This window comes from Amblyraja radiata, chromosome 2 (assembly GCF_010909765.2).
Source record: "Amblyraja radiata isolate CabotCenter1 chromosome 2, sAmbRad1.1.pri, whole genome shotgun sequence".
NCBI lineage: Eukaryota > Metazoa > Chordata > Chondrichthyes > Rajiformes > Rajidae > Amblyraja > Amblyraja radiata.
Genome location: NC_045957.1, coordinates 21,259,481 through 21,278,434, shown reverse-complemented (window position 1 = coordinate 21,278,434; position 18,954 = coordinate 21,259,481). Strand labels below are relative to the sequence as shown.

The 18,954-nt window shown below is 41.6% G+C and overlaps 1 protein-coding gene across 1 annotated transcript in view; it reads left to right on the top strand.

Moving 5' to 3' along the window:
• The window catches only part of galnt12 (polypeptide N-acetylgalactosaminyltransferase 12), a 48,990-nt gene extending 34,291 nt beyond the window's left edge, over positions 1–14,699 (top strand). The window contains exons 6-10 of the mRNA XM_033042825.1: positions 1,276–1,452; positions 4,669–4,800; positions 7,639–7,752; positions 10,500–10,655; positions 11,154–14,699. Of these exons, the coding sequence (XP_032898716.1) occupies positions 1,276–1,452; positions 4,669–4,800; positions 7,639–7,752; positions 10,500–10,655; positions 11,154–11,294 (720 nt within the window). The 3' untranslated portion in view covers positions 11,295–14,699. The remainder of the gene's footprint in view (positions 1–1,275; positions 1,453–4,668; positions 4,801–7,638; positions 7,753–10,499; positions 10,656–11,153) is intronic.
• The last annotated feature ends 4,255 nt before the right edge of the window (positions 14,700–18,954 follow it).

Below are 18,954 nucleotides of genomic sequence, written 5' to 3'. Positions count from 1 at the left end.
CCCACCCCCCTCCCAACACGGAACATGGATAGAGTTCCCCTTGTTCCCTCCTTTCACCCCACCGACCGCTTACATCACATCATTCCTTTTTCTGCTTTCTGCAGAGACTGCTCCCTCCACAAATCCTTGGCTAACTCATCTCTTCCCACTCAAACCACCCCCTCGCCAGGTGCTTTTTCCTGCAACTACAGCAAATGCAACACCTTTCACTATATCTCCTCCCTCGTCTCCAGCCAGGGACCCCAGCAGTCCTTCCAAGTGAGACAGAGATTCACATGCACCTTATCTACTGCATCTAATGTTCCCGATGTAGCCTCCTGTGCTTTGGCGAGACTAAGTGTGGACTCGGCGACTGTTTTGTTGAACACTTGCGCTCGCTCCGCCAAGGCCTACTGGATCTCCAGTTTGCTAATCCTTTTAACTCCCCTTCCCACACTGATCTTTCTGTCCCGGGCAGCTTCTATTGCCACAGTGAGGCCTCATGTAAAGTGGAGGAACAGCACCTCGTATTCCGCTTGGGTAGCCTACAACCCAACGGTATGAATGTTAAATTCTCCAATTTTTGGTTACCGTTAACGACCCACATCCCCTTCCTTTCTCCCCCACACGCCGCCCCACTTTTACCCCACCTTCCCTCCCTGGACTCCCACCTATTTCTCCCCTTTACCAACCCCTCCCTCACCTCCGCAACTTTCCTCCCTCTGGATTCGCAATCTTCAACTCTTCAAACCTACTGTTTTTATCTCTGACCTTTGTTCCAACCATCTGTCTATCTAAAGTCTCCTTTACCTGTGTTGACTTACTACCTGTAGTGCTTTGTCCTGCTTCTCCCCTTTTCCAGCTATATTCTCCCCACCGCTACAATCAGTCTCAAGAAGGCTCTTGACCCGAAATGTCACCATGTTCTCCAAAAATACTGCCTGACCTGTTGAGCTACTCCAGCATTTTGTGTTATTTTGTGTATGACCCAGCATTTGCATTTCTATGTTTCTTAATGGTTTTATTGATCTTGGTCACTGTAGTTAGTTGAAGTTGGTCAGCATCCAGAGTAGAAATTGGGAACATTGGTCAATTTTTAAAATAATGTTTATTATTAGTTCTGTACCTGTCACCTCTCTGTTACCACTTACAATCAGAATTGTTTGTGTTTAAAGGGCCATGTATTAGTTTTAATTAAGTCCCAAAAATCGTGAAATGTACTTGATTTAAGGAATGAAAGATTATAATACTGATCAACTTGTACTGTGAAAACAACTTGTTTCTTCTACTTCCCAGATTTGGCAGTGTGGGGGTTCCTTAGAAATACATCCTTGTTCTCATGTGGGGCATGTTTTCCCTAAACAAGCTCCTTACTCGAGAAGTAAAGCGCTGGCAAACAGTGTACGTGCTGCGGAAGTCTGGATGGATGAGTATAAAACTCTGTACTACCACAGGAATCCACATGCTCGTTTGGTGAGTCATAATCATCAGCAGAATTCCAAAGTGAAGAACGTACATTACGTAATATTTTAAAACCGAAGCATTGTAATATTATTTGTTCAGAGAACTACTTTCTGATTTTGGATGTTAATTTCATCTTTAAAATACAGAAACAAGGATCAACACTGATCAACAAGGGAATATTTTGGTTTACTACACCATACTTTGAAAGGTGTGTTGTCAGCATTAATTAGTGAATCAGTGGTCAAAATTGTATCCAAATAACATTTTAAAAAAGATTAAGAAGCTTAAAACCGAAAAAGCAAGTTTCAACACAAAACTGAGTTTGCTGTGTATGTGCCTTCCCTGGCAGTGTGCTCCAGGCACCTACTATTCTCTGCATAAAAAAACATTTGTAAGCGGAAACCTTTGATGAACTGCGAGGTCCGCTTTATACGTCAAACGCTCCCAAGCGGTACAAGTAGGCCCACGATGATGTACACAATGCTATCAAGGATGCCAAGAGACAATACCGGGTCAAGCTTGAGTCCCAATATAATCACTCATACACACCCACGGAGAATGTGACAAGGTCAAAATTCGATAACTGGCTGTAGAGCGAGGTCAGGGAACATCACCCTACCTGATGAACTGAATGCTTTCTATGCTCGCTTCGAGCAGAAGGCCACCAGGCCGGTGTCACCTGGCCCTTCAGACTCGAGTGTGCCTCTCCCCAGGGTTAGAGGTTAGATCGGCCTTCCTGAGGGTATACCCACAAAAAGCAACTGGACCAGACGGTGTTCCTTGCCCTGTCCTTAATAGCTGCGCGGGCGTATACGTGGACATTTATAATTTATCCCTACTCCGTTCTGAGGTATCCACCTGCTTCAAGAAGACTACCGTCATCCTGGTGCTGAAGAAAAGCTAGATCTCATGCCTAAATGACTACCATCCAGTGGCTTTGACATCCACCATTTTGAGAGACTAGTTATGGAATGCATTAAATCCATTCTACCACGTGGTCTTGACCCAATGTAGTTCGCCCACTGCCACAACTGTTCCAAGGACGATGCCATTGCCCTAGTCCTACACTCATCCCTGGAACATCTGGATAAGAGACACCTACGTCGGATCCCTAGTCACAGACTACATCTCTGCTTTTAACACCATTATACCATCCAAGTTTATTACCAAACTCTACGCTCCTCCCACTTGCCTGTGTATGGCCCATATCCCTTTAAACCTTTAATATCCATGTACCTGCTCAAATGTATTTTTCTGGTAGCTCATTCCCGATACTTACCATCCTCTGTGGGAAAAGGTGCTCCTTGGGTTCCTATTAAATCTTTCTCTGAACTTACACCTATGCAGAGCTGCCAAGTAGTACGGCTTTTCCATATTTTGTATGGAAATGCGATACGAATACGGATGTACGGATTTGCTTTGTAAAATACGGATTTTTAGACTTCCTGTTTCAACTTGCTGCTTAAAAAATGCAAGGATATAAAAAGTCATACTGTAACTTTAAAATTATAGCAGATTAAATCTATTAGTATTTTAAATTTCAAGATCTGGATGATTATTTTTGTAAGCTTTGATCTGCCTGTCCCGCTACAGGTTTAAACAGTGTTATCAGTTTAGCGCGTGGGAATTTGAACCAACAGCGCTATGGGTTCGCTATGGGAGCACTATTGCCTTTACAGATAGTGCTATGGGCTTTACACATTACATTGTACCCTCCTCGTGCCATTCTGCTGTCTGCAGGGACCCCTCACTATGACTCCCTGTTTTGCTCATCCTTCCCTTTCACTTCCCCCTGCAACCGTAAGAATTATAAAACCTGAAGTAGACACAAAATGCTGCAGTAGCTTGCGGGTCGGCAGCATTTCTGGTGAGAAGGGATGGGTGACGTTTCGGGTCGAGACCCTTCTTCTGACTAATGTCAGGGGAGGAGGCGGGACAAAGATAAAATGTAGTCGGAGACAGTAAGACTGGTGGGAGAGCTGGGAAGGGGAAGGCGATAGAGATGGAAAGCAAGAGCTATCTGAAGTTAGAGAAGTCAATGTTCATACCGCTGGTGTGAAAACTACCTAAGCGAAATATGAGGTGCTGTTCCTCCAATTTTCGCTGGGCCTCACTCTGATAATGGAGGAGGCCCAGGACAGAAAGGTCAGATTGGAAATCGGAAGGGGAGTTGAAGTGCTGAGCCACCGCAAGATCACGTAGGTTAAAACGGACTGAGCGGAGGTGTTCAGCAAAATGATCGTCGAGCCTGTGCTTGGTCTCTCTGATGTAGAGAAGTTGAAACCTGTCTGTTCACCACCTCCCTCTCCTATATCCAGAGACTTAAATGCCCCTTCCAGGTTAGACAGAAATTCACCCACACCACCTCTGACCTCATCTACTGCATTTGGTGTCCTCTCCTCTTTGGTGTCCTCTCCTCTTATCAGTGAGTCTAAACACAGATGAGGTAATTGCTTTGCTGATCACCTTTGCTCTATCTGCCAGGCTACCTGGAGTTCCTGGTTGCCAATTCCCCTTCTCATTCCCACACCGACTGGCCTGTCATCGGTCTTCTCGACTGCTAGGGTGAGGCCAAACACATATGAGAGGAACAGCATTTTATATTCTGCCTTGATAGTCTCCATTCCAATGGCATGATTGTTTAATTTTCCCACTTCAGGTAACCTACAGCCCCTTTGTCCCTTTCTTTCTCTGATACCTTACTCTCAATTTTTCCGTCTCCGCGGTAACTGCTCCCAAGATTAGTTTTTCCACTCCAGGAAAAACAAGGTCCTCTTTCTTCAGTAAAAGTGGTTTTCTCCCCGTGGATGGATCCTCACTGTGTTTCCTGTCCTTTAGTTCTGGTCTTGCTTCCTCTCCCCTCCCCTAGATGGAACAAGGATAGAATCCCCTGAACCTCACCTTTCATGTCACCTTTCACGTCACCTGACTGCATCCAACACAACATGCTCTGACTTTTCCGAAATGATTCCACCAGTTACATCTTCCCGTCTCTGCCACTTTCTGCAGAGACCACTCCGTTTGCAGCTCCTTAGTTCAGTCATCCTTTCCCTCCCTTCCTGACGTACTTTCCCCTGCAACTACAGGAAATGTAATACCTGCAATCTGAGTAAACTTGTTAAAAATAAGTTATAGAACAGAGATTTTGCTTTCAGTGAAATTTCTCTTACTTTGAAGTTACTTTGAAATGGTTTTAGTGTTCTTTCAACTTTTTCTTGTTTACAGGAGGCATATGGTGATGTAACAGAGAGAAGAAAACTAAAAGAGAAATTGCAGTGTAAAAACTTCAAATGGTTTTTGGAAAATATTTACCCAGATATACATGTACCTGAAGACCGAGCAGGTTTCTTTGGAATGGTAAATATGTCGTGCTATATTTGAGATAACTCCATCACTAAATACCAGATGGTTTTCACCATCTGCTGGTTATTTTGTGTGATTCCCAAGACCTCACTTTTGTAGTGAAATATTTTCAAGGATGGACTGCATCATACTCTGATGGAGACTGTTGTCAACATTTACACAGCTGGGGCTGCACTGTCCAAGCTAAGATCTTTGTGTACGTCATTTAGTGCTGAGATATGCCAGAAATGCCTCCATTTCAGGCAATCTAAGTTGTGAATTCAGGTGATCACAATTGATTGAATTTTACTGAAATGTGATTATTTGATAATGATGCTACCCTAAAAACCCTATTCCACCTCTGAAATATCCTTGCAGTGCCATTTTTGGATTACTGTTAGTTGATTTGGTGGAATTAAGGATAAAATAAACCGTATGAAACTTGATACACCACACACCAGGACAATAGTGAGTAAGGTGGACCAAAAATTGTAGTGCTATCGTGTACCGTTTTGGCATAATTTCAGGAACCACGCACAGACAGACACACAGACACAATAACAAACAAGATGAGAGTTTTTGTAATATATAGATATTACTAGATTAAGTGGGAACAGTTGGGTCCCATGTTCACACGGGAGGGTAGGTCCCCAACGCAATATTCCACCTCTCCATCAATTCCAATATTGGTGGCCAGTGGGAGTGGGGGGGGGGGCTTTCTGGAGAGCTAGTATGGGTGTTGTGGGTTGAAGGGACTGGTTTTCAGAGGGCTAGTATGGACATGGTGGGCCTAATGGATTCTTGGCCTGGCAGCTCCGTCACTCAGGCCTGGTGTGCTGGCAGCTCGGTCACTCGGGCCTGGTGGGCTGGCAGCTCGGTCACTCGGACCTGGTGGGCTGGCAGCTCAGTCACTCAGGCCTGCTGGGCTGGCAGCTCAGTCACTCAGGGCTGGTGTGCTGGCAGATCCGTCACTCAGGGCTGGTGGGCTGGCAGTTCACTCACGGCTATTCCTTGAAATTCCATTTCAGGCAGAGTGCAGGCCACCAAATTCAATGTCATAGCATTTCAAGTAGAGTGCAGGCCACCAAATTCAATTTCATAGCATTTTAAGCAGAGTGCACTCACTCTCTCACCCTTCCTCCCTTCATAACTCCTCTCCCCTCTTAGAAACATAGAAAATATGTTTTCTTCTCCCTCTATCCCCTCCTTTCCCCCACTCTCCCTACTCGCAGCACAGGAGAATGGTGAGTGAGCTGATGAAAAATCGTAGCGCTATCACGTACCGTTTTTGCGCAAATAGAAAAAGCGCCCAAACTGGAAGAGCACAAGATCAGTTTTAGTTATGTATATATAGGTAGATCCTATAACTACAATTTTCTGTAATTAACCATATACTGTGTGTTTGGTTACAATTGCAGATTTTTTGTAAAAACTAGATTATCTTCAACGTTTGCAGTTATGTTGGAAAAATCTGCAACTATGTATGTCCTGCTCTCTACCACTTTGCCATAGAGCATAGTACACAGAACATTACAGCACAGGAACACTATACTGGGCATGATGCAAATTAAAGTAATCTCTGGCTGCATGTGATCCAAAGCCTCCCATTCCCTGTACATCTAGGTGCCCACATAAAAGCCTCTTAAAACAACACAATCGTATCGGCCTTCACCACGCAGTGTGTTCCAGGCACCCATCATTCTGTGTACAAAAACATCTCATCTTCGCCCCTTTCTGCCTTCCACAGAGTCTGCTCCCTCTACAATTCCTTGGTTCACTCATCCCAAACAACCCCCTCCTCAGCTACTTTTCCCTGTAACGACAGGAGATGTGATATCTGTCCTTGTATCTCCTCTCTCAATGCCATCCAGGGACCCCAGCATTCTTCCAGGTTAGACAGAGGTTCACATGCACCTCCGCTAATCTCATTTACTGCATCCAGTGTTCTCAATGTGGGCATCTGTAATTTGGTAAGACCATGTATAGACTCAAGCTCAACTGGATCTCCTGGTTGCTAACTAGTTTAACTCTCTTTCCCATTCCCAAATGACCTTTTTGTGTTCCGCCTCCTCCATTGCCAGAATTAGGCTACATGTGAATTGGATGTGCAGCACCTTGTATTTCGCTTGGGAAGCATTGAATTCTCCAATTTTAAGTAACTTCTACAAACACCTCCCTTCCCTCCCTCTTCACCCCCATTCACACTCCCTCCTATACTAAAAGTCCATGAACCAACTACATATCCCCAACTACATTGGGGTCTCTATCCAACAATCAGCCGATCATGGAATCTGTTTTCTATCAGAACTCATCTGTTGCTGGCCCTGGTTTGTCCTGTTTATTTTCACTTTCTTTCCCCCCTTTACTACACAGTCTGAAAAAGGGTCCTGACCCAAAACTCCACCTATCCATTTTCTCCAGAGATGCTGCCTGACCGCGTGTCCTTTCTTAATATCTTCAGATTCTAAACATGTTCCCTCCTTTATCCTCATGTGGCCCTTCTCCCTGGTTATCCTCATGTTTTTAATGTATATATATGAAATCTTGTGATTTTCTTTAATCCTTTGCAAATAATGCCATGGCCCCTTTTAATTGCCCACTTGAGTTTTTTTCCTGCATTTTTTTCTCAAAGGCCTTGTCTGATTTCATCTTTCATTGTGGTCTTTGGATAGTGGAAATCACATATTTCTGACTGGAGATGCGATTAAACATCAACTTAACAAAGAACATTGTAATTTTCATTGCAATAGAACAGTTTTCTTTGAAAAGATCTGTTATCAATGTAGGGTGCTTAATTTTAATATCTAGTATCCGCTGCAATATAATATAATAACTATGTTTTGTTTTCTTCAGCTGAAGAACAAGGGGATGTTGAAATATTGCTTTGATTACAATCCACCAAGTGAACACAATGTTGCAGGAGAGAAAATCACCCTGTACCAGTGTCATGGTATGGGACAAAATCAAGTATGTATTCTGCGATGAAGGGTTTCAGCCTGAAATAATTTAATTTTTTTCCCCCCACAGATGTGGCCTGACCTGTGTATTTTCAGTGTGCTTCTCTTTCATATGTAATAGCTGACTTTGTTTATTTACTGGGTAGGTGGATGGATATGATTATTGTCCACCCAATAGTCTAAGGCCATGGCATTGTACCCTTTGGGGAAATGTGCACACAAGCATGTGAATATCCACTGGTTCAGATATGATGTTATTCAGAGTCTTAGGGTCTATATATGTGGATTACGGAATGTTGGACAGTATGCAGGCTTTTACTTTTTATATGAATTTGATGAAGTCTGCTTCATTTATAGATGATTGAATTTTTAAATGAAGGTTTTATTTCCGTTTTTTTGGATGGGAAGTGCTGGGTCAGGAGAGTATTCTGCATATGATGAGGATTTTTAATTCGAAACACTGGGGAAGTGGGAGCGTGATTGGAGATAAGCAAGCCAGTGAGAAGAAGGATGAAGGACAAGCGGACTCTTGTGGTGTACAAAGAGAAATTGGTGCAATGCTTTATGATCTACAGAAAGTCAAAATTAAAATATAGCCAGTAATTAAGTAAGCACATCCTAATTGTACATTGACCTGTAATGCAAAGAGGTTGGGGTAAACAGAGATTGTACAGAGATTTGATGAAACCACATTGGGAATACCATGCATAGTTTTATTTTGTGTTACAAAAGAAGGATATTATGATTTGTAGTCAGGATAGTGTTGATTCCAGGTATGATAGTTGATCCATGGGATGATGTTGGCCAATGATCTACGCTTGAGTTTAGAAGATTAAGAGATGGTGTAATTGAAGCATAAGACTTAGAAAAGGATTGATAGGGGAGATATCAAAAGATAAAGGGGGCTAAAGGGATATGGGGGAAAAAGCAGGAACTGATTTTAGATGATCAGCCATGATCATATTGAATGGCGGTGCTGGCTCGAAGGGCCGAATGGCCTACTCCTGCACCTATTTTTCTATCTTTCTAACACTACACAGAGACCTACCAGTCACGGCGTACGTTCTGCCCTTGCTAGATTGCCCAAAATGCAGCACCTCATATTTCTCTGTATTAAATTTAATCAAGCATTCCTCAGTCCACCTGCCCAACCGATCAAGGTACTGCTGCAATGTCTGACGACCATCTTCACGATCCACAATATCACCCACTTTAGTGTCTTGTGCAAACTTGCTAATCATGTCTTGTACATTCTCATCCACATCATTGATATAGATGACAAACAGCAATGGGCCACGCTGAAGCACACCACTAGTCACAGGCCGCCAGTCTAACAACCTTCAGCAACCTTCCATCATCACCCTCTGCTTCCTTCCATGAAGCCAATATTCTATCAATTCAGCTATATCTCCTTGGATCAAATGCAATCTAACCTTCCAGAGCAGTCTACCTTGTGGAACCTTGTCAAATGCGTGTCGGCCACAATGAAGTACGATTTAGTTCCCTAGACGAAAGCTGCGTAGGACTTTAATGGAAGAAAGTGATACAGGTTTCAGGATGCTGTTGACTTGGGGAAAGTGGAAGATGTGACCATTCAGCTTGTCCATGGAAATACAGCAGTAGACTTGTTGCCTTACAATGTTTGCAGCGCCGGAGACCCAGGTTCGATCCCGACTGCAGGTGCTGTCTGTAAGGAGTTTGTCCAATCGGCACTTTACCGCGTGGGTTTTTTCCGAGATCTTCGGTTACTTCCCAAACTACAAGACATACAGGTATGTAGGTAAATTGGCTTGGTATAATTGTCCCTAGTGTGTAGGATAGTGTTAGTGCGGGTATCGCTGGTCGGTGCGGACTCAGTGGGCTGAAGGGCCTGTCTTTGTGCTTTGTCTCAAAGCTAAACTAAAATGACAATTAAATCCTTTGTGTTTTGGCTACTGACTTCTCTCTTCGATCATTTTTTAATGGAATTATTTGGGACTATTTGACTATTCTAAAGCCTTTAGTGCACAATGAGACAGATTACATTGTATGGGCTTTCTTTACAATAAGGTATGATTTACCTTTACCAGGTTTAGTTTAGAGATACAGCATGGAAACAGGCCGTTCGGCCCACCAAGTCTGCACCGACCAATGATCTACGCACTAACACAAGCCTACACACACTAAGGACAATTTACACATATACCAAGTTTCCAAACCCAATCCAATTAACCTACTAACCTGTACGTCTTTGGAGTGTGGGGGAAAACCGAAGATCTTGGGAAAAACCCAGGCAGTCACGGGGAGAACGTACAAACGCTATACAGACAGCACCCGTATTTGGGATCAAACCCCGGTCTCTGGCGCTGCAAGTGCTGTAGTGCATCAACTCTACCGCTGCGCCACCGTGCTGCCCATAAAAGGTGATAAGAGTTTTATCAGTGAATTTAAGTGTCAGTCAAGGCAATGCGATTCTTATTGGCATTCCAGTGTGGTTTTTTTTTAAATGGTATTTATTTTTATTGGTTGCATATTTGCATTATTTTAAATATTTTTTCCAATCAATTTGATAAAAAATAATAATTTACAGTTTTTCATGTGTTTTGGTTCATTATGACTTGCCATAGTCCTTGAATGAGAAGGTACTAATTAATTGAAGAACCCTTACCTTGAATAATCATTGACAGCAGTTTAAATTTCTGCAGTGTCATCCAAGAATAGCTATGAATTTCCTTGTTATCACAAATTAGCTGAGTCTTTTTCTTATTGTGTTACTAGTTTTTTGAATACTCTTCACACAATGAAATTCGTTATAATACTCGTCAGCCTGAGGCCTGTATTGCAGCAGATGCTGGCAGTGACTTCCTGACAATGTACCTTTGCCGAGAGAATAACCAGCCTGTGCCTGAAAACCAACAATTCATTTTTAAAGAGGTAACGTTCATAAAGTACTATTAGTGCTTTTTTTTTTTTTTGTAAGTATAAAGTTGAAGATGCAGCCATGTAATTATTGGCGCATCTTCAAAATTATAATCATCCATTTATTTTCATTTATAAAACCTGGTATGTAAATTACAGGTGTGTATATAAATACATGTTAAATAAACAGAGTTTATTTATTACATTATTACATTACATAGAATTACATTGCTATGTAATCCAAAGTTTATTATCAAATATTTATTTGAGTTATGGTTTTCTATTTTTATACAGAATATATACAGTACAGAATAATGTGCTGCAGGTCTTTCCCCTGGAATACAACTTAATCTGTTATCAGTCTTTGACTTTTAAGAGTCACATTTTAAGATTTCAGTTACTCTGTTTATTTATGAGTTTTGAGCATTTCTAGTGTAAGACTCTATTTTGTCTGAACTATTTTAATTAGCTTCTGATCTTGATTATTTTTGTTTTTAAATGTTCTTTTGTCAGGATGGTTCGATCTACCATATCCTTTCGCAGAGGTGTATAGAGGCTGTAGCCAATGGATTCAATAATGGTCGGCCGGGACCATTACTGCGGCCATGTTCAGATACCGATCATCAGAAATGGTACTTTCAAGAAAGAAAATGATCTCCACGTTTACATAAATCTTTTAACAGCCAGATGAACGACTCCAATGTCTTCTCGTATTTTCAGAGAGCAACCGTGACCAAAAAATCTAACAGATTTTTCATATGAAAATGGGATCTTAATGTTTTGTACATTGACTATAGAATATTTAGTGTTGGCATGATATCATGGCGTCTTTGTACCATTTTTTTCACTGAAGGCAGTTTAACTTTAATGATAATGCCTCAAATTTATATATAAAAAAAACTCTAATTTTTCAATGGATAATTTTAAGTGTGGGCTTTTCTTAAGTAATTGATAAGGTACCAGATTGTAAATGTTTGTGTTGAATTTATAAGATGAAGATTTATAAGATACTTTGTGAAAGGCTTCAATGAAATAAGGTTTGAAAACTACATTTGGACTTAATACATGCTATTGCTGTTAGTGATTTGTGACGTCACAGCTACACGAAGAGAGCGAATTGACACTGACTCAGTTAGAATATGACCAGAGAACTTTTCTTCCACCAGCGCTGAAGATAAGTAAAGAGTTAGAATTTTAGGTGGGTTATGCAAAAATTTGCAGTTTTGATCCTTTCAACTTTGATTGGTGCACTTTTGGGAATATTATGTTTTGATGTGGGTTTCCATTTCTTCTGTTCCACAACACTGCCTTGTGTTATTAAAACTGATGCAGACTGTAAACAATGTTTAGCCTAAAAGGATGTATATTCTGAAAGTTCATGCAAGATTTATTTAAAAGGATGACCTGAAGCAATAAACATATCATGAAAATATATATGAGGTATACAAGGGAGTGTAAGGTGAAAGAAAAATCTAATTTCTAAATGGTGGGGACATGTTTTTACATCCAAATTTAACTGTGGGTGTGGGTGGGGGTGGGGGGGGGGGGGGGGGTGCAAGATTTGTCTTTTTACATGAATAAAAAAATTGAGACCATGTAATCAGGTATGGGACCAAAGTGAGCCCAGGAAATATTTGATCTGGTTTTGTACGCTGGGTGAAAGTTACATTTATATTTTTATATTGTGCCTCATGATGAGAATTATTCAAGCATTAGAGTTGGATGACCTCTTTGTTTTGCGATTGAGTGGAGGATAAAAATTGGTCGGGGTGTTGGGAAAACTGCCAATCTCTTCCAAACAGCCAAGTGGTTCATTAATCTCCAGCTGAACAGGTGGTTAAGGCTTTGATTTAATGCCCTGTCTGAAAGTAGTGTTCTTTGTTGCACACAAATTTCAGTGTAAATTTCATGTTCCGTTCTTGGCTGAACTTGAAATCTTGACTCAAAGGCAAGAGTCTGGCAATTGAAACAAACCAGCACTCCTGCATGCATGGGACTAAGCATGCTCCCAGGTCTTTCAATGCTAATTTTTAACCTTTTGAAATAGAGGATCCTAAACTAAATTATGGTGGGTTGGTGGCCCAGTTAGTAGAGATGCTACCTCAGTTTTAGCAACCTGGATTCTATTTCCACCTGTGTTTTCTGTGTGCAGCTTATATGTGCTCGCTGTGACTGCGGTTTCACCTGGGTGCTCCAGTTTCCTCCCACATTCCAAAACATTGCCAGTTAGTAGATTCAATGACCACTATAAATTGCTGTTGGAAATGCTGGTGAATGATAGAATTTAGGAGAGTTGATGAAAATATGGGCAGAATAAAATGCATTGGGGTAAGTCTAGTGTCAATGGTTGATTGGTGTGGTATGGTAGGCCAGAGGTCATGTTTCCATGCTGTGTGGCTTTGAGTCATTCAGATGTTAGATGGGGACATGATATGTAATCATTATCTTTGGATTCCCATACATTGCTAAATTTTACTCCACCAATGTGTCCTTGATTTAGAACTGACTATGCAAATGGGCATGGTGCCAACATTTCAGTAGTAGACAAACGAATGAAGAACTTAAATGTTATATTTTTAAATGATTCTATACCCAATTGGGGATATAGAATATGGTTTACCAGATGTGAACACATCTTTTTTAAATGCTTTGAAAAATATTTGGACAATGAGTTAATGTTGTTTTAAAATCGTATTGGGTTAAGTTATTTCTATGCCCTCTCCTTTTGTATTGGCTCATTCCTGCCAATGTAGCTGTGATATCCTATGTTGGAAATGAAAAGCAAATGTACAATGGATCACTTGAATACAGAAGTCTTTTATTTTGATATAAGATTTGAAGGCACTCTATTTTTGCACACCAAACGCATCGTGCAAAATGTGATTATCTTGTAGCATTCTGCTATTGAGGATTGCAATTCAGAAAGTGTGGTCTGCTTTTTTTTCTTCCTATTAAAAAATAACTACAGGATGTGTATAATATTTGCAAATGCTGCATATATGTCTACATTAACCTAACTATAGCAATACAGAAAATAGATGAGCTAGATGGTTTGATGGCTTCCCTCATCTGTAAATTGGACATGAAACCTGAATGTTGGGGAATGTAATGTATAATTTAAAATTATTTTTGTAGATCCAGGCAGCTAATCACTGGAAATGACTAAAGGGCTTTGACTTGTATAAATATAATTATCTCTGGGCTTCCATAATGTGTAATATTTTGATTTAAACTATTTTTGCATTCGTATTGAGGGACCATTTTTAATCGTGCATGGTCATGCACTGACTTGACTTTATAAGCAATTTTAAGCGGTTTCTGATGTTGAGGTGAAAGATTGTAAACAATTTGGTTGTTCCTTCTACTAAGCAGTTATGTCAACATATAATTGCATCTGATCCCAATTGTTGAGATATGACTGCTAAAGAAAAAACAACTTTGGATATCAACTCAAATATGTAATGATTTGTTTTCTAAAATTAAAAAATGGGTATTATTTTTGACTAACAAACTAATTTTATAATTAATCTTTTTGTAAAATATTGCAGCATTGCTGTTCTGCAGCTTCTTTCCTGAGTCTCAACATAGCAAATGAGTAGCCTGTTAGGGGTGAATTGTATATTGCCTAGTTGCCCACAGAAGCTGCAACATCAGTGCAATAAAACAGGATATTTTTTGTTCTCCAATTGCTAGCTCGCTGGCGGGCTAGCCATTGTTAAAAGCTACTCAGAGGAAAAACATTGATTGACATTGATTTCTTAAAACAAGATTTTTTTAGGAACATTGTGAGCAGTCACAACATCATTATCTGCTTCACGTATGTTGGCAAGATTCAAGAGGACACTTGGATTTTTCCTACCTACATTTGTTTTTCAATAATGTGTTGCATGCACTTTACAAAATCCGATACTCCTGAATCTATTCTTTGTGATGCTTTTAGGTATTTCTGTTGGACATTGTTATGGAAATTATTGTAATCAACTTGTGTAAACTCCTTATTGTAATAACCTCCTAGTGTTTTTCATCAGCAATAAAAGTATTGCAGGGAATTGCATCAAAGCTTCAAAGTTGTGAGTTTTTTTATTTACCTGGTTTATTGTGTGATCATGGGGATGCTTTGATGAACTTGTATTAAGACCTTTGGTTAACCATAGCTTAAATACACTGAGTTTGAATTATGGAGCAATTGACCCAGAGTTTGGTATTCTGAAAAACGCAAGGAATCATGGGATTTGTCAAAGGTCACTCCCTATAAAGAAAAAGCAAACGAAGCACTGACTGTATAAACTGTATACATTCTTATCTTTATTAATTATTTTTGTGCAAAAATATATTTAAACTGAGGTCCGGGGGTGCCAGGTAATGGGAGAGCGGGGTGTAACAGTGAGATAGAGGGGGCAGATGCGAGTGTGGGGGGGCGGGGGGGGGGGGGGTAGACTGGCGGAGAGACATCCTCGGCAGCTGTACGCACACAGACCAGCGCCTGATCGGCAGCCAGGATTGAACCCGGGTTCCCGGCATCACAAGTGCTGAGAAACCGCCACTGGACTGTCCCCCCCCCTGTCCCCCGGGTGTCTCATCCCCGTCCGGGGGGTGGCCGGAGTTGTCCGGACCGATGAGACACTGGTCCGGAGCAGCGGCCCTCAGCCAAAGCGGAGAAGGATCGCCAACTCCAGCCCAACCTCGCTCCAGCTCCCGAGGAATCCACCAGCTGCACCTCCCGCCCCACCCAGTGGCCGCCGGCCAACCACCCCCCCTCCCCGCCGGTGCCGGCTGCAAGCCTGGGGCTGCCACCGCTCCAGGCCTGCGCCCCGGCTGCCGAGCTGGAGCCAGCGCCTCCCTCCCTCCCACGCAAGCCCAGGGCCACCTCGCACACCCCCGGACGGGGACGGCCCCCAACACACAACGCAGCACCACAGCTGCCAAGAATGTTTATAGCGAGTGACCTATGGCCTGGGCATGCGCAGTCGGAATACCGAACTCACTTATTACAAACATTGGTTTGGCAAAGAAATTAGGCTTGCATGTTAAAAAGGCTTCAAGCAATTCCCAAAACAAAAGGCTCTGTCACAGGATGATATGACTTGCGGGACAAGGGAAAATATTAAAGGATGTTCTCAAAACCTTGTTGAAAAAGTGCAGCACCCCCACTAATCTGTAAATCCATGAGCATGACTAAGTAAGTGAAGAAGGAACATTCAGAATGGCAGTGACAACCTGGAAAACACAGAAGCCTTGCATAAATAGTGGAAGGTGTGTACACCCTCCTACTCAAACAATTTATCCTGTACTTCCCGGGGCACAGGGGGTGCCTCATCTCTCACTGCTGGAGCATCTTCCGTCCTATCTATGTTTGTGGTTGATGTTGAAATTCCTATATTAGTTGCATAACCCACAGATATGGAGTGGAAGAAGGTCACCATTAATCCTGAGGGATTGCCTTAAGAAGGAACAGAAATAATTGTCAGTATTACTCATTTACAGAAAGTGAAAATTAGATGGAGGTAGAGTGATTCCAACACCAAATGCACCTTAAAGTCTGTCTATTGAAACAAAATACAGTTTTTAGAGATATTTGCACCTTAAGTGTTGGATTGATCATGTTCTTTGAGTGTGATAGAAATTCCAAGGATCACATAGTTCGGTTGACAGAAATGTCATAGATTTAATACTTTAGCACTTCTCTGCCCTAGGAAGTTGAAGTCTTGACTGTGCGGTGCTTGCTCGAAGGGCCGAATGGCCTCCTCCTGCACCTATTTTCTATGTTTGACCAAAACAAAAGTAGTTACTTGATGTTCCCTGAATTTTGCAGACAGCTGCTTTTAACACCCTTTCTAACTATGTCGCCCATTTCAGGGATTCATGTACTTGTCCTCTTTGACACATCTGCTCTACAACACTCTCTGGGCCCTTACCATTCACCATGAAGGTCCTTCACTGGTGTAATATCCCAAAATACAACACGTTTTACTAATCTGAATTAAACTCAATTTGCCATTCCCTGTCACATCTGTTCAGCTGATCAAGAGTCTGCTATAATTCTTGATAACTCTTCTGCTTATGATACCACTACTTTAGTTTCATCTGCAAAAGTACTAATCATATTTTGTACATTCTCAAACAAATCGTTGATACAGATGACAAATAGCAATGGGCCCAGCATTGATCCGTGAGCCACACTGCCAGTCGCAGCCCTCTAGTCCGATAAACAACCTTTCACCATCTCCCTCTGTTTACTACCATAAAGCCAATCTGTATCCAGTTGCCGCTCGCCATGGAGCCCATGTGATTTGACCTTCCAGAACAGCCTAACATGCAGAACCTTATCAAAGGCTTTTCTTGAGCCCATTTGGACTATGTACAGAGACCCTCTTCATCGAACGTCTTGTTTACTTCAAAAAACACATCAAATTTGTGAGACACGATCTCCCACGCAAACTATGCTGACACTCCTCAGATTCCTCTATAGTATCCTACTTACCACAGATGTTAGGCCAGGTTTCTCTTTGCATCCTTAAATAGAGGTACAATGATAGCCACCCTTCAGTCTTCCAACACCTTGCCTGTGGCTAATGATGAGTGTTAAAAGGAGTTGTTCTAGCATTATATATAGAAAATTGCTTTATTTATAGCATTGCTTTATCGGGAACAGTGCAAACTGCTGCCATCCCTGCTGTATGTCCGGGAGACTGCACATTATGAACCTGGATTGGGCCACTGCCCTCTCCACTGGTTCTACAGCAATGAATAAAGTCAGTGTCATCCACAAACTTTGGGATGTTACATTTAATTCCTTTGTCTAAATCGTTAATATATATTGTAAATAACTGGGGTTCTTTGGTTGCATTGTTCCTTTAGGTAACAGGTTTGGAAGATCTTGTTTATGAAGCCCTAATGAGTGGACAGACTGCATCCTGAACTTGATCCAGACTGCAGCTAAGTTGTTTCAGAAATGGAACAAATTAATATTCAAGTAGACGGATGTGGTGCCAACTAATCTGATGTTTAGTGTTGGATTGTATTAAACAGCTTTAGTATTGAAACAATACAAGCAACTGGAGCATATTTCTTCACATGCCTGATTTGTGTCTTGTAGATAATGGGAAGAGTTTGTGGAAATTGCTTGGCAATGGCAAGGCATTTTTTATTGATAGCATTCTCTTCTATTTACATTTGGTCATACATGAAGCTTTCACCCAGATGCACCAAAATCTGTACAACATAAAAGCTGAGATGAATATTATTTTCAGCTGTTTTAAGAGCTTACTTTCAACAATGAAAAGGCTCAGTCATCTAAGACAAAACAGCCTCGTTCTCGTGGCAACCTATTTTAAGTCATTCATTCCCTCCTGGGTAAATAAACGTCTCAGGCCCTGGAAATCTGTAGTAAAAGCAGTTATCTTCCCATAGATGCTGACTGACCTGTTTATTTTTTTTATTCAGCACTTTCTGCAAGTGCTCCCTACTGCTTGACCACAATGTGGCTGCGGTGTGTACCATGTACAAGGTCATAGAACTTCATCAGACCACTGAACCATATCTCTATCACCACATCAAACAAGGGCAGCAGGTGCATGAGTCATCACATTCCCCTTATAGACACACACACCTGCTGACGTGGAACTATATTGCCACTCCTTCATTGCCACGGAGTCATAATGCTGTTGTCTGCTGGGGCAACAGCATTAGTGCAAAAAACAACATGAAGCTGGTCAAACTGGTTAAACGAGCTAGCTCAGTGCTGGAGGGGAGAGTAGAATCTGGGATGGATGTGCTTGAGAGGCGTATGAGGCACAAGGTGCAGGTCATCCTGAAAAACCCTGGGCATCCCCTTGATGTAATTCTGGAGAGTCAAAAGAGCACTCGGAACAACAACCGGCTCCTCTCCCTGCCCTGTAGAACGGAGCGGTTCAGGAGATCCTTCACCCCTGCAGCCATTAGATTTTATAATTCGGACCGCTAGGCTGTAGGGGGATGCATTTTGCAATTTTGAATTTTTAACTGTTAATTATTGGTCTTTTTAAGTATTTATTGCTCTCAGGTAGTGTCCACATTGTATTCTATGTATTTTCTGTCTGCGTTCGTTTTGAATCTGTGGGTTTGTTGGTTGGGGGCTTCTGGACATCTGAATTTCCCTGAGGGGATCAATAAAGTATTTATTATTATTATTATTATTATTATTATAATCCAGCAATTTGCAACCTACAGAAATGATGGGAGGAACTCGACTGCAAGTACGGAAGTGGTTGAAAAAGGTGGCATTGCGTAGTTAATTCTAATTAGGGATGAGCAATTAATGTTGACTTAAACGTGA